At 52.5% G+C, this 14,423-nt stretch overlaps 1 protein-coding gene across 2 annotated transcripts in view; it reads left to right on the top strand.

The window, feature by feature from the left end:
• The window catches only part of ST14 (ST14 transmembrane serine protease matriptase), a 34,127-nt gene extending 29,671 nt beyond the window's left edge, over positions 1-4,456 (top strand). For both annotated transcript variants that reach the window (XM_017650807.3, XM_073239478.1), the window contains exons 17-19: positions 2,616-2,890; positions 3,601-3,737; positions 3,814-4,456. In XM_017650807.3, coding sequence (XP_017506296.3) covers positions 2,616-2,890; positions 3,601-3,737; positions 3,814-3,975 — 574 coding nt within the window. In that variant the 3' untranslated portion in view covers positions 3,976-4,456. The remainder of the gene's footprint in view (positions 1-2,615; positions 2,891-3,600; positions 3,738-3,813) is intronic.
• The last annotated feature ends 9,967 nt before the right edge of the window (positions 4,457-14,423 follow it).

The following is a 14,423-nucleotide window of genomic DNA, read 5'->3' as shown; positions in this document are numbered from 1 at the left end:
TTTAACCCCTTGTGCCCAAGTCCTCATCTTAAAGTGGGCAGCCCTACCTTGAGAGGCTGTTTGGGGCACAAAATGACTTCACGTGTCAGCACAGAAGAGCGCTTGCTGTGCTGTCTGCTCTGTTGTGCACTACATTGTCTTCTGCAACACCGTGGCAGCTGCTGGGTGTCCCTTAAAAAACTGGTGACTAAGTCTGCTCACAGAATTGAAGACTATTCTCAGTTGTGTGATGCTTCAGAGAGAAGGCTTCACGAGAGGGGCTGAGCTGTAGCTGCAGGCTGAACAGGCTCTCTAAGGGGGGTGAGGGCATATTTCACGCTTGGACCCCAAGTGCACCATGAACTTGAATACTGGGTCTCTGCAATTCCTAGATGCCCAGTAATTACTGAGTAAACGAGGAGCTGGATGGACGAATCACAGTCGGATATGAGGATGAGGGGGAGGAGAGGTTCAGGGGTAAGGAGGAATTAATGGCTGGTGCAGAATGCCTGGCCTGGGAGGGGAGGCCCAATCTGGTAGGTCTTGGGAATCATCTTAGGCTGTTGAATAAGACAAAAGGGGTCTCACAAAAGTGCTTTTTAGGAAGTTATTATCTGGCAACAACAGAAGACTGAAGACAGACTTGAGGCAAAAGGCCAATTTGGTGTTGCGGTCCGGGTGTGGATTCCGTGGGGAGGAGGAGGGGATGGCTGGGGGTCAGCAGAGGGCAGGGAGCCAGCAGGGGTGAGGATCAGGCTTCAGGGAGGTTGGGGGTCAGTGCAGGGGGTAAGGGAGAGCGTCTGGAGGGACATTTTGTGCCTGGCCACTTCAGTAGCCTTCTTGAGTTTCCTGAGAGGTTGGAGTATGAAGCAGGTTTTTATGCTTTTCTCTGTCTTCACATATTTTCTATTTTAAAGACACATTCTCCCAATTTTCTAGTTTGAAAAACTTCAAAGCTACAGAGAAGTTACAGATACAATGAAAAAAATTACAGCGAGCACCCTCATACTCTTTATCTACATTCACTGTTGAATTTTACCACATTTGTCTTCTTTCTCCCTTTTCACACATGCGTGTGTATTTTTCGGAACCGTTTCTGAGTGAGCTGCAGCTGTCACAACATTCCTGCACTAAGCCCTTCAGCCTACGCCTCCCAGGAACAAGGGGGTCCCCCTGCATCCCTCTGTGTGGTTATCACATCCCACTGTTGACGGGGCATGGTCAGCCTGCACTGTCCTGTCTCAGATTCCCCCCAAGGCTTAAGGCTCTTTTTTTTCAGTCTAGGATCCAGCCAGGGGTCAGCTTGTATTAGGCATTAGTTCTCTCTGGTCTCATAAAACTCAAACAGTTTCTGCAGCCTCTTAATTTTGTTCTTGTGTGGCATTCCATTTCTGAAAAGTCTGGGCCACGTACTTTGTAGAACATCTCCCAGTGTGTGTGTTTTGATTGTTTTTTCATGATTAGAGTTAAGTTGCACATTTTTTTTGTTAGGAAACACTGCACGGGTGTTGTGTCCTCAGGAAGCGCATGATATCCCATTTGTGGGGATGAATGCGAGACCTGGCTGCTTGAATAAGGGGCATCCACGGGTTTCTGTATGATAAAGGCACTTTCCCCCCTTGGTTGTGAGTTAGTAACCTTGGGCGATGCTTTGAATCAGTGTGAATACGTTCCCAGCGACCTTCCTCCCAGCGGTTTTAGCCCGTGTCGGTGCTGCTTGTGTGTGCTGGTTATTGCTGTGGTAGGTGCCCAGCTTGGTACGATAAGGTATTGTTTCCTCTGTATTTATTAGCTGGTGTTTCTCTGTAGGGGATCGTTTTCCTTCTCTCTTTCTACATTGTTTTGAATTATTTTTTAGGTTCAGAGAGGGCTCATGGGTTTCTCTCTCCCTTTTTCAGCTCATATAGTAATTTAATCCTGTTTATTTTAATGTTTGCATGGTCTTGCTCTTGGCCGGTAAAAACGCCGTATCATATTGGCTCCAGCATGGATGGAGTACTTGCTTACCTCTGGTTTGAAATGAAATATTCCAGGTTTGCTTTATGCATTACTTGTCGCAGACCCGGAATCAACCTTTCTCCAAGGAGCCTGGGTTCCTTTTATGGAGAAGGGTATTTACGAACTGAGTTCTGGGTGCTCTGGGGCCTGTCCTTGCTTTGGGGCTTTTTCTCTGAAAAGCCTTGAGCTTCCCGTGCCGCCTCTGATTGCTCCAGCCCCCGGCCCCCTCCGCTTCTCCCTCCCCTCGTCTGTATCTCTCTCTCCTACTCCGAGCACCAGCACCGGCTGCTGGCAGCATCAGTGTCTCGTCCTCGTTTGCTCAGTCCTCCTGTAGACATGACACTTCCAGAGCTGCTACATTTACCCTGTCACCAACCACAATTCCAGGAGATGAACTACTTTTCAGTTCATTTTGTTCTTAGAATACACACCACTGTGTGAAAAAAGTGGACCGAGTTCTGTGTTATTCCTTCTGTGAAAGGCCAGATTAATAGGATATGTATTTTTTGGTAATCAGATTAAAATATGCTGAAAGAGGAAAACCAAGAGGTAAAGGGGGCTGAGTGGTATTGGGCGGGCGTCCCATGGCTCCTGGGGGTGGGCGCTCATCCAGGCGGCCCCCGCGCCTCCTTGCCCAGGTACTCGGACCCCGCCGTGTGGACCGCCTTCCTGGGCCTGCACGACCAGAGCAAGCGCAGCGCCCGTGGGGTGCAGGAGCACCAGCTCAAGCGCATCATCGTCCACCCGTCCTTCAATGACTTCACCTTCGATTATGACATCGCTCTGCTGGAGCTGCAGCAGCCGGCCGCGTACAGCAGCACCGTGCGGCCCATCTGCCTGCCTGATGCTTTGTATGTCTTCCCGGCCGGCAAGGCCATCTGGGTCACAGGCTGGGGCCACACCCAGGAGGGAGGTGAGCTGGGGCCTGGCTGGGAGGGAGGATGGGCTGCCCAGCGGGATAGCAGGAGGGCAGGCTGGGCCGGGTGGGCCCGGCTGTGGCCCTCAGTGTGTGGGGGATCTGCGTGAGTTGTCTCTTCTCTGAGCCAGCTTCTTCATTTTCCTCTGAAATGAAGATAAAAGTACCTTCCCAAATGGTGCCTGGTGAATGCAGAAACACTTGTGGAAACACTGTGATTTAGAGAGGCCTGTGTCAGGATCCTTCAGGGACTGGCCTCTGTCCTGCCTTCATCTGAAGGCCGTTAGCTGTTAATGTTATATTGAAAAAACCAGTTATAATACAAATACGCTGCTGACAACCTATAGAATATAGAGGGGAGAAAGCAAACCTGACTTAGGGTCCCGCTGCCTTACCGACCGCTGTGGGCATGCGGTGCTTTCTTCCCATCTCCTGGTCCTGTTCTTATACGGCCCTCCCGTGGTCTCCATTCCATCTCCTACCCCATCTTCTACCACCTGGTGGGTTTTCAGCATGCCGCCTGATTACTCATATGGCTGCACAATATCCCATCCTGCTAGTGTGTCGTGAGCTTTTTAGCCGTCTGTCAGGCGTTTGGGTTTTGCTGTGAGGCTACTCCCTGGGGACACCGGGATGGTGCCTCCCCACGTGGCATCGCTGCTGTTGGAGCGCGGCCGCCGGCTCAGCCTGCCCCGCCTCGTCCCCAGGCTCAGGAGCGCTGATCCTGCAGAAGGGAGAGATCCGCATCATCAACCAGACCACCTGCGAGAGCCTGCTGCCGCAGCAGGTCACCGAGAACATGATGTGCGTGGGCTACCTCAGCGGCGGCGTGGACGCCTGCCAGGTGGGCCGGCGCGGCAGGGCGGCGGGGCGCTGGGGGCAGGCAGAGGCACTCACGCAGAAGGGCCTGTCTCCCTCAGGGTGATTCCGGGGGACCCCTGTCCAGTGTGGAGGCCGATGGGCGCATCTTCCAGGCTGGTGTGGTGAGCTGGGGTGACGGCTGCGCTCAGAGGAACAAGCCTGGCGTGTACACGAGGCTCCCTGTATTTCGGGACTGGATAAAGGAGCAGACTGGCGTGTAGATGTGGGGCTGTCACCGGCCGCCTCAGCGTGCACACCTGCAGGCTGAGGGCAGGATCACTAACCACACCCTGCCTTGGGGCCCCCCAGCCCCCAGACTGTGACCTGAATCCCCAGGACTCTGGAGACGGCAGATGGGCCCCCGTAGCCCCCACAGTGGGTCAGGGGGTGCGGAGCAAGGACGCTGACGGGGGCGGTGTTTGAGGATACAGCCTCTCCTCCTAGCCCCAGCTGGGCCGAGGCCCTTTCCTGAAGTTGGACTTCCTCTGCCCCTCCCACACGGGAGCAGCCCTCACGTTGTCTCTGGGCCCCCTGGGGTGGGGCTAGTCAGGGCCCAGGGGCCCCAGGTCCCACTCTGCAGGAAGCCCAGGCCGGAGCACCCAGGAAGACAGTCAGGTCTAAGATTTGAATTGCTTTACCAGTTGCGGAATGGGTTCAATGTGTGCATTTGTGTGTGTGAGTAAAACATTTTATTTCTTTTTAGGTAAATGTTTATTCTTGAGTCAGTGGGCTTCCCTCCTTCTTCCTAACCCCAGTTGCAAGAATTGGTTTAAACTTCCCTCAGCACAGACTGTGGTGTTAGATGAAGTGCCCTGGGACCTTCTCCAGGCCAGCAGGGGGCTGGTTCTGCTGGTACCCCTATAGGAGGGTGCAGAGGGGAGACAGGGGTCTGGGATAAAGGCATGGGTGGGGAGGGTGGGTGGTGGCTGTTCAGCCCATGCACCCAAGTGGGTGGAGCTTTGTCCCAGGAAGAAAGGAGGAAGTGGGCCATTCCGCTAGGTGGGAGGAGGTCCTGTGAGCGCTGTGTGTGTGTGTGTGTGCTAGCACACACAGACGTGAGGGTGTGTGTGAACTCCTGGCTGTCCAGTGTGGGCTCAGTGGGTGTGTCTGGGGCCTTGCAGGACTGATGCTGCCTTGCATAAGGGTTCCCATATCTCTAGAGCCATCCTCCTTTGGTTTTTATTTACTAATTAAGAATATTCTCAGTCCCCTTGCTGGGAGTGACCCAGAGGGACAGTGTCAGGGATCTGGGGAGGGCTTAGGGAGTTCTCGGGGGGACGTTTGAGGGCACTATATATTGTATATATGCCAAGGCACTATATGAGCTGGGACAAGGGGTGAGGAGCAGACCTAGGAAGAGAAATTCAGTGGCCAGTGTCATGAGGGAAGCTCAGGCCTGGTTTCTAGAAGATGCTAATACATCATTTATTGAATGAATGGTCTTTACCTTTCGGGAATTTTGGAAACCAAAGGGAGGAAAGATGCAGTCTGATTAGAGCAATCTGGACAGACTTCTTGGAGGAGGTGAGCTGCTGCTTTCATTTTAGCCTGAGTCTTTTCCCTGCTGGAGGGAAGAAGTTTTGACACCTGTGCAAGCATCCATGTTGGGTTTTCCTTCCAGGGAAGGGAAAGTGCATCTATTCTCACCAAGGTGTGTAAAGTATAGGAATGAAAATGCTACAGGAAGACCCCTGTTCAGATGGCGCCATGCTGTGAGGAGCTGATGTGTAGAAAGAGGCTTTACCTGTTGTCTGCTTCCTCAGTACTCGTGCCCCTCAGGCAGCTGGGCCCTGGCCCAGGTGTGGGACTGGTTGCCCACACGGTGTGGTTCGGGGAGGCCTGCCTGGCCTGTGCCCGCCCCAGAACCCTCATTCTCCCACCAGGGTCTGACATTGTGTTGAAAATGCCCTTCCCGGGTCAGAAACACAGGCAGGTCATCAGAAGACTTCACTGTCAAACGCCTTTGTCTCCACATGGCCCAGGGTCTCTCTGTGACCCCCTGTTCCAGTTTACTGTGGTTTCTCAGGCTCCCTGTCTTCCACCTGGGGAGCGGGATGAAGAGGCGGTGGGTCGCCCTTCAGGGTCGCCCCTCCCTCTCCAGGAGTGTCAGTGGCATGTCTGTCGGGGGACAAGGCAGGCATATCATCCACGCATGTTCCTGCAGCATGGTGCCTGGGTCCGGAGCATTGGCACCCCTGGGAAGTCCCCGGCACAGATCCTCGTGCTCCGCCCAGACGTCCTGCATCAGAGCTCCGGCGGGGCCCAGCACTCTGCTTTCACCAGTCTTCCAGGGGCTTCTGCTGCACCTAAACTCTGAGAGACTCAGGTTCAGCAGTGTCTCTGCAGGCTGACAGCACCAGCCTTGCCGGCAGGGCCCAGGCCACACACCCAGGGCTCCGGTCTGCAGGCATGTCCTGCAAGCCTCAGACTTGGTGCCTGGAAACTCAACAAAGTTTCAATGCCTTTCAAAAGACTGGAGCTAAGTCCAGTGTTACTTCTGCTGGGAGGGAAGAAGAATGGTCTGAGTCCTTAACTAGCTGGAAATCAAACTCTTCTCTCTGAGGCTCGTCACTGATGTCTCCAATGAAGAGCAGTCACTGGTACTCAGATGCTGCTGAGCTGACAAAGGGAGTGACAACCGGCCGCGTTCATCCCTCCCTGCTGAGGACATATAGCGGGGGCCCCTGCATCGACTGGGATGCATGCAGTGGGGCGAGAGGCCTGTGTGGGGCAACTGCTGGCCGACCTTTCCTTCACTCCAGGGAAGGACTGTGGAGAAACCAATGACCAAAACTGTTTGGCACACATTTGCGTTTTCTGCCCAAGAACTCTACAACCTGTCCAAGTGTATGATGGGAAATTGAACTTAATGCAGTCTGCTGTGGTTGAAGCCAGGTCCACAGCACAGGATGAACGTGCACCCCGGGGCGTACTCCTGCAGTCACACCCTGGAGTAAAGGAGGTGGGGACAGCATGGTGGACCTCGTCGCACCCTCAGCAAGGCTGTCACCTGGGCAGTCACGAGACCTCTGCCCTGAAGGGCCCGGCACGTGTTTAATGCTCTGTTACCTTTTTTAAATTTGTAATTTTTGAACAAGGGACCCCACATTCTGTTTTGTACTGGGCCCCACAAATCAGGTAGCTGGTCCTGTAGCCTTATGCTCAGGGCCATTCTCTGGCATCCTAAGGTTTACAGGTGTGAACTGGGTGAGAGCAGGTCAGAGCAGGCCCGAGGTGGGTGGAGCAAGGCTGGAAATCCCAGCTGCACGGGACTCCTCCCAGCCCCCTAGCTGCTGCCCTGCTGTGTGGGCTCCAGGGGGAACTCAGGCCCCTTTAGCAAAGCCGGTGAAGGGGACCCTGGCAGCTTCTGTGCGTGTGGCACCCACAGACTCCGGTGTAGCTGAGGGCTGCAAAGTGGGAGGAGGAGGGGGCGGGGCCAGTGTGAGGGCTCCGTGGGATTCCCAGTCCCAGGAGCTGAATTCCCTGGCAGAAACCCAGGCTTCCCAGCGCAAGGGCCCAGTGCTGTGGGCTGGGTCCCCCGCAAGCTCAGGGAACCACTGCAGGGGCTTTTCCTGACTGACTAGCCCTTCTCAGTTGCTAGGATCTCGAAACGATCCATTTCTGGTCCCTTCAAACTACCTTGTATCTCAGTTGCCTTAGCCACCAATCAAAAACATTTAAATTACTTTAGTGAATGTTTAATCCCATTGCATGGATAGGAAGTCTGACCCAGACCTAGATTCTGCAGGAACAGTGAGATTTGGATTAGTCAGGACAGGCTTTGTAAATAAGGTAAAGGTCTGGTTTCGACTCCAGAGACCCACAAGCCCCAGAATGGGGAGGCTGGGTGGACGCTGTCCTGCCTCCAGGGGGCATTACAGGACCTCGCTCCGGGCGGGTGGGGCGTGGGCATGAGCTCGCACTCACGGTGGGGGGTGGGGCGGGGGCACTGCTCACTGCCTCAGGGGCTGTGGGAGGATGGTGAGGTGGTGTGGGGGCAGACCCCAGGTCCAACCGTTCTTGGGGCCATCTTGAGCTGCATGCAGTAGAGCGGTGCCCATCTCGGGGTGGAAATGTAAGAGGCCCCAGCGCGAAGCCTTTCCTGTTCAGTCCTTTTCCCCCGTAGTCCCCTGCCCCAGTGCAGTCAGGACCTGCTGGCCCTCACAGGGACTGGAGGACATATGTCCCCTGGGCAGAGTCAGAGACAGCTTTTGAAGTTGAGAACAGAGGTGACCTGTGGCCAGGACGGGGGTGACATCTCAGAGTGTTGCCCCACTGAACACTTGCATTTAGCAGACAGCTGCCACATACAGGCATTTCCAGGGAAGAGCCGGGTGCATGTTTTAGGGATTAGGCTCCTGGTCCTGGGGATAAACTGATTAGAATGTGCCACAGGTATGTGACCCTGCTGTCACACCAGGACTCCCTCTCCCTCCCCAGGAGACCCCAGCTGCCTACAGACTAATTCAGGGGGCCTTACCACTTCTTGTTGGATGTGATGAAATGATGCTTGTCACTTTCCCAGGCATGGAATCATGGGTGTGTGTATGTGTGTGTGTGCGTGTTGCATGCTTGCTACCACATGTAAGGGAAATTGGATCTTTAAGCCAGTGGTCCTCAGATGTTTGAGTTTCTCGGCTCCATTAAATCGCAAGAGGATGCAGATCCAACATACGCATTGACGGAAGAACGCCTCTAAGAATTCTGCATGCTTCACTTGTCGTATTTAATTTGAGCCTCACAACAGCCCTGTGGCCATTCCCATTTTACAGACAGAAAATTGAGGAATCAGAAATTTAAATAGCTGCCTAAGGCCCCACGTTCAGGAAAGACTAGACGTAGGGTTGAGGGCTCGTAATCTGGTTCTGGAGCCAGTACTCTTAGGTACTATGCCACCGTAATCTATTTTTATTCCTACACCATCATTTCATAAAGAAAGGTGATTTTCACACATTGAATGAAGATAGACTGCACTCTCAGGAATCTGGTGGACCGGCATTTGGGAGCCACTCCTCTAAACATGCTTCCCCATTTATTTAGGGAATCCTGACAAACCTAGTCTCGTGACCTTCCTGCCATAAGGCCTGTTTTTAGGCTGGGGTTTGCGCGAGGCTGGTAATGACCTTGTCTTCCATTCCGACGCACTCTGCCAGCCTGGGTGGAGTGCCGCTGCTTCCCGGGTCCCTGGGGTCCACCTTGCAGGCGGGTGACTTCCGTTTGCCATCATACCAGCTCCATTTGGCCAGTAAGGGCAGTTGGATGAGACCAGGAAGGGAGGAGTGTTTTTTGGAAGAAGGTGGGGAGATAACTGTTATTCCAGGTCCCTGGTCACTGGGCTGGCAGGGTGACAGTCAGAGAGCTTGGAAATCCACCCAACTCCACTGAGGATGATGAGACCAAACCCCAGAGCAGGCATTTGAATATTTCCCACCTGCTTCACATCTTGGGATTACCTAGAAAATGGTTCAAACTGTTCTTCCCCGAGATGGCAAACACTGGCGCTGGCAACAGGGAGGAAAGATGTCAGAGTTTGAGCAAGTGGCCATTCCTGTGCACCTGGCCCAGCCCTCCTCTGGGATGGGCCCTCCTGAGTGCACGCAGAGACAGGAGAGAAGAGGGAGCTGCTGTGCCTACTTGCAGGGAAGGGCAGGAGCAGCAGGCGCCGGCTGAACACACAGGCTTTTCCTGCCTCCGTCCAGCATCGCTGAGGGCGCGTGGCTTTGAGTGGCAGATTGGCGCTTGTGCGCGCGAACTGCTGGATGGTCTGTGCCGGCAGTAACGGCACCGCACTTGGATGAACAAATCTTTCATTCTTCGTTTCCTGTTTCTTCTCAACAAGGGTGTATCCTCCCAAGCTCTGTCTTCCTGTGTCTGCAGCGTGGGGACTGGACATTTACTCTATCCTTTCCCCTCACCTCCAATCGTTTCCTAAAAGGCCACTGTTTAGAGTTGTTTGCAGGCTCAGGTGGAATGAATTCTGTTCCATTGTCTCCAGATCTTCCAGTGGGACGGATGTGTATTTTCCTGGGATGTCAGCCTGACTTTCCCTTCCCCTTGGCTTTCCGTGATTTCTCTCCACCACACGCCCACTTCACCTTGGAGTTAGTTATCATTATTTTCCCTGCCCACACCCCTGTGATCAAGAATAACTCAGTCTCAATGCCAGGCCCCTCTGCTGGAACTTCATGTGGATTTGTTTAACTCAGGAAGGAAATTTGACCATCCTTAGCCTGTGCTCTTTTTCCAAAGAGCTACAAGGACACTGGCGTGTGTGTGGTGGTAAGTCCAGGTCCGGCAGGAACGACCAAGAAACTCATTCCCTCTCCCTCTCCCGCTCTCCACCCAGAAGTGTTCAGAGAACAGTTCCCCAAAACAAGGCATCGGATATGTCTTTGAATTTCAGTCTAAGTGCTGGGAAGTATCAAATAGGACAGGAAAAATTTGTAGAAATAGTTTAGAAAAAAATTGAAATCTATGTTTGAGACATGCGACTGTGGCAAAAAAGGTAACAAGCTTCTTTATATGGGCCAGAGGAGAAGATGAGGAAAGACGGCATTCAGTAATTCAACAAGCTTCTGCCGAGGGCCGCCCTGTGCCCTTCGTGCCTGGGGAGGGCAGCTGATGTGGGACGTGGGGCTGCTCCATGCTCCGAAGGCCTGAGGGCCCAGAGAGGGCCTAGGAGTTCACGTCCGGTGGATGTGTGGTCCAAGCACCGCCCAGGCCGGGTACAGGGGAACGGGCCTCCGCCACGGCTGTTCCGCCAGGCTCCAGTTGCTCACTGAGAATCATGTCCTGGGGTAACAGCTGCCTGAGGGGCACCCTTCAGAACTGGAAGAAGACCACTACTCACCCTCACTGTTGGGAAGAACTTCAAAGGTCGCATAGGCCAACTTGCAGCCGAGGAATCTCGGTCCCCTCCTGCTTGTTGTGAGACCAGGCTCATGGTGACTGGGAGCTCACGGCCCCCCAGCCCTCTCTATACCCCTGCCCTGCAGGTAGTCTGGGAGTTGTGATGGCCGTCTCTCCCCACAGGATCTGCGAGGTCATCTGCTCCAGTAATGTAGAAGTGTGGGTCCTGGCCAGCAGCATGGACCGAGGGCCTTCTGTACATCAGCCCCCTGCGTCCTCAGCACAGGCCACGGGGTAGATTTATCATTCCTGGTTACACCAGAGGAGACGGAGGCCCCGAGGGGGCACTGTCTGCTCAAGCTTTCTCAGTAAGGGAAGACGAAGGAAGCAAACCCAGTTGCTGACCCCTGAGCCTGTGCGGTTAAATCTGCACTGCCTTCTGAAACCAAGCACCCTCCACCTGAAGCTTGACAGGGTGCATCCAGGACCTCTCTTGACAGGTAATAAGCTCACTGGCTTAGCACATACGGAAGAGGCCAGAGTGAACTTTTGACGAGCTGGACTCTGAAATGGATCCTTTAGCATTTCAAAATCTTTCCCATTCCCATTTTCTTGGCTATCCCCAGCAGTTCCCGGGCATTTCCCTTTCTTAGAGGCCAAACCATCTGCTTTCTCTTATTCCTCTGCCTGGGGCCAGTGTGGACTGGAGGGAGAAAATGTTTCCTTGAGGTCTTGGCCATTGGCAACAGAACAACATGTTCTGCCCTGAGGTTCAGAAACATCCCTCATCTTCCTCCCTGGAACCATTCATTTTTGCCAAATGTGGCTTTGCCTTGGGAGAAGCTTAAGCAAAAGGAACAGAAGCCAAAATGATGGGGGTACCTTGGCTTGGAGTCGTGAGCGGAAAAGAGAATGACAGAAATTCTGCTGACACTATGGCGCGTGTCCTGGCTCTGCCAAGCCCCGGGAAATCCCCTTTGCGCATATTTTTTTCCAGTCTCCAAGAACACCCACAAATTGAGCCTTTGTGTGTGTGCGTGTGTGTAATGGGGACAGAAAAGTTTCTGGATCACCAATGACAAGGATTTCACTAGGACCAAGGGAAATGTAGCAACCAGAGCTGAAAATACAATTTTGTTCTAGCAAAAGGTTTTTGAAAAATAAATGAGTAACAGTTTGAACTGTTTCACCGGGTATTTATTTTAAACCAACACTTTTTAATTTGGTTAAAAAAAATTTTTTTTTAAGTTTTGGGTTAAGGGCAGAGACAAGAGTCCCTTGCTGGGGGCTTTCTCGGCCGGAGCAGTAGGGGGCAACCACGCGCCACATTTCGTAGGACCAGTCGCGGAAGCAGCCGCGGGCCGGCAGCACGTTTGGGGCAGCTCCCCAACCCCTCCCCCATCCAGTCTGGGCGAAGCACAAGCGCATCCCTGGTTCCCACTTGTCAAACACCAGGTTGGACACCCTGTCCTCTTTCCGACCCCGCACTGCCGGGGGAGCGCCCCCGGAAGCCCCACCAGTATTTCCTGAACCGGGTGGCCCATCCCTGTACGTGGAGCAGGCCGCATTTTGTGACTTCGGAGCGTGCTCAGGGATGGGGAGTCACGCCGGAGTCCTTGGCGGAGTCCCAGGCTGGAGCAGGGGCGGGAGGCCGGGGACTTTGGGGTCCTGGTCCCTGCTATGGGGGTGCCCAGCGTGCTCTGTTCTCCTTGGTGCCCGGAGAAGCTCCTCAGTCGCCTTTTGCAGTTTGGATTTCCTCCCATTTAATGTAATGGAAACACCTCACATGTGTGAAGCTGTTCCTCTCCAAGGTCAAATCATACCCTTTAAGCTTTCTTCCCTGGTGTCACTGTCTTGCTTTTAGGTCATGTTCACGTCAAGTAATAGGGAAGCTGATGAGCTTGGTTTTGCCATGAACAGCTGATAATTAGCTGTTTCTCCATTGATAGTGAAAATGACAGGGTTAAGGAAGTATGTTGAGGCTCATATTATACTTTTAAGGAACAAATTCTCTGTAGCCTGACACTGCCACTGTTAGGGGCCCATTTCCAGTATTCTTCCTCAGTTACTCATTCAAAGGATACACTGAGTCCTTACTGTGTGCCGGGCCTACCCTAGGCCCTGGGGTACAGCGTTGATCCCAAGATAACTCAGGAGAGTGAAGCTTAGGGGCATTAAAGGACTCATCCCTCCAGACTGAGTGTTCCTGACTGTGCACAGTGCGCTCTGAGATGGCGCCGTCTGTCACCGGAGGGAAGGAAAGACCTTAATGAGGCAGGAGCAGAGCTGCTTCATAAACATGCATCAATGCCCAACCACTGCCAGGCCAGCTCTTGGCTCTGGAAAGGCAAGCACGTTTGTTATCGCGTGGTTCTGCCACCCTGGATTAGGGCGGATGTGGCATGGTGGGTGTTATATGCAGCCTGACCCCCTAGATACTGTTTATTCTCTCTGGGATTAGTGATCCTCTTCTATTTTTTTAAAGACTATTCATGAGACCGCATTGTAGATAATTTTTGGAAAGCAAGGACCAAACTGTCAAATCTACAATAAAAACAATTCATTTAACATTCTTAAAGGTGGCCTCTTGCCTCAAGACAAATGCTGGGCATAGAAGCCACAGGGCATAAATCTGCAAAGAAGTAAAAAGCTAACCTTTTCAAATAATATTGCCTCTCTCTCACTTACCAACTTTACATTTCCCTGTATGGCGCCAGAAGATGACTGGTTAGCCAGACGGGTAAGATTCCTCAAGGGAGGAACAATCTAAGACAGGCACAGTCGCAGGGGGGCCATCAGGTGAGAAACGGGATCAACAGAGGTGAGGCTTAGAACCTCACCCCCCGTTTTGAGAGAAATCTTCTGCATCCGTGGATGTTTTGTTGCCCTTGTCTAGCTTGGATTAATACTTAGTCTACAGGCACACACCTGATCATCTGCATTTGCTTTCTTATAGCACTAAACTATGTTTTCTACCTTTATCTTGCATCTACCTATCACTTCAGCATTTTATTTAAAAAAAATAATAATAATAATAAGGGAGAAATGTGGGATTCACATATAAATCAAGTATAAAAATCAAACGAATATTCATATTTGACCTAATTGTTTATAGTTCATAATGCGTGATCAAAACTGAAAGTTTCTGTGATGACTGCCCTTGTACTGTTCACCATGTAAGAACTTATTCACTATGTAAGAATTTGTTCACCATGTAAGAACTTGTTCGTTATGCTTCAGAAGATTGGAGACTGATGAGAATTAGGCTTGGGGTGGATTAATGATTGTGCATTGAGTCCCCTATACAGAATTTTATTGTTGTTAACAACAATTTGATCAATAAATATGAGAGATGCCCTTTCAAAAAAAAAAAAAGGTGGCCTCTTGGAGTGACACATGGGGAGAACTATGGGGAGGCCCCACTCCAAAGTTTGGGACCAGGTGCAGAGTTGGCTGTCTGGGCCTGGATGAGGCATCTGGTCCCCACTGGAAATTGGGAGTTGCTGGGCAAAGCTGATACTCCAGTTTTCCTTTGTTCTGGGCTCTGCCCATCCCCTCCACCCTACTCCCAGCCTGTCCTTTATGGTGGCAGAGCTGGAAAACCCACTGACAAGTGCAGATGCTGGGGTAGACCAAGGCTGGGGAGGGAAGGTGCAGTGGGAAGGTAATCAGCAAACTGTGGAAATCCTCCTGCACCTGGTGTGTATAAACACAGAGGCAATTGAGGGACAGGGTTTGTTTGGCTCTGGAGTGGTGGTGGTCGCTGACAGCACACTCATTTTCACTGACCATGAAAGGCCTTTTGGGCCCATGAGCTTCA

This window comes from Manis javanica, chromosome 6 (assembly GCF_040802235.1).
Source record: "Manis javanica isolate MJ-LG chromosome 6, MJ_LKY, whole genome shotgun sequence".
Classification (NCBI taxonomy): domain Eukaryota; kingdom Metazoa; phylum Chordata; class Mammalia; order Pholidota; family Manidae; genus Manis; species Manis javanica.
Note: the sequence above shows the minus strand (reverse complement) of the source record. Positions and strands in the feature narration are given on the sequence as shown.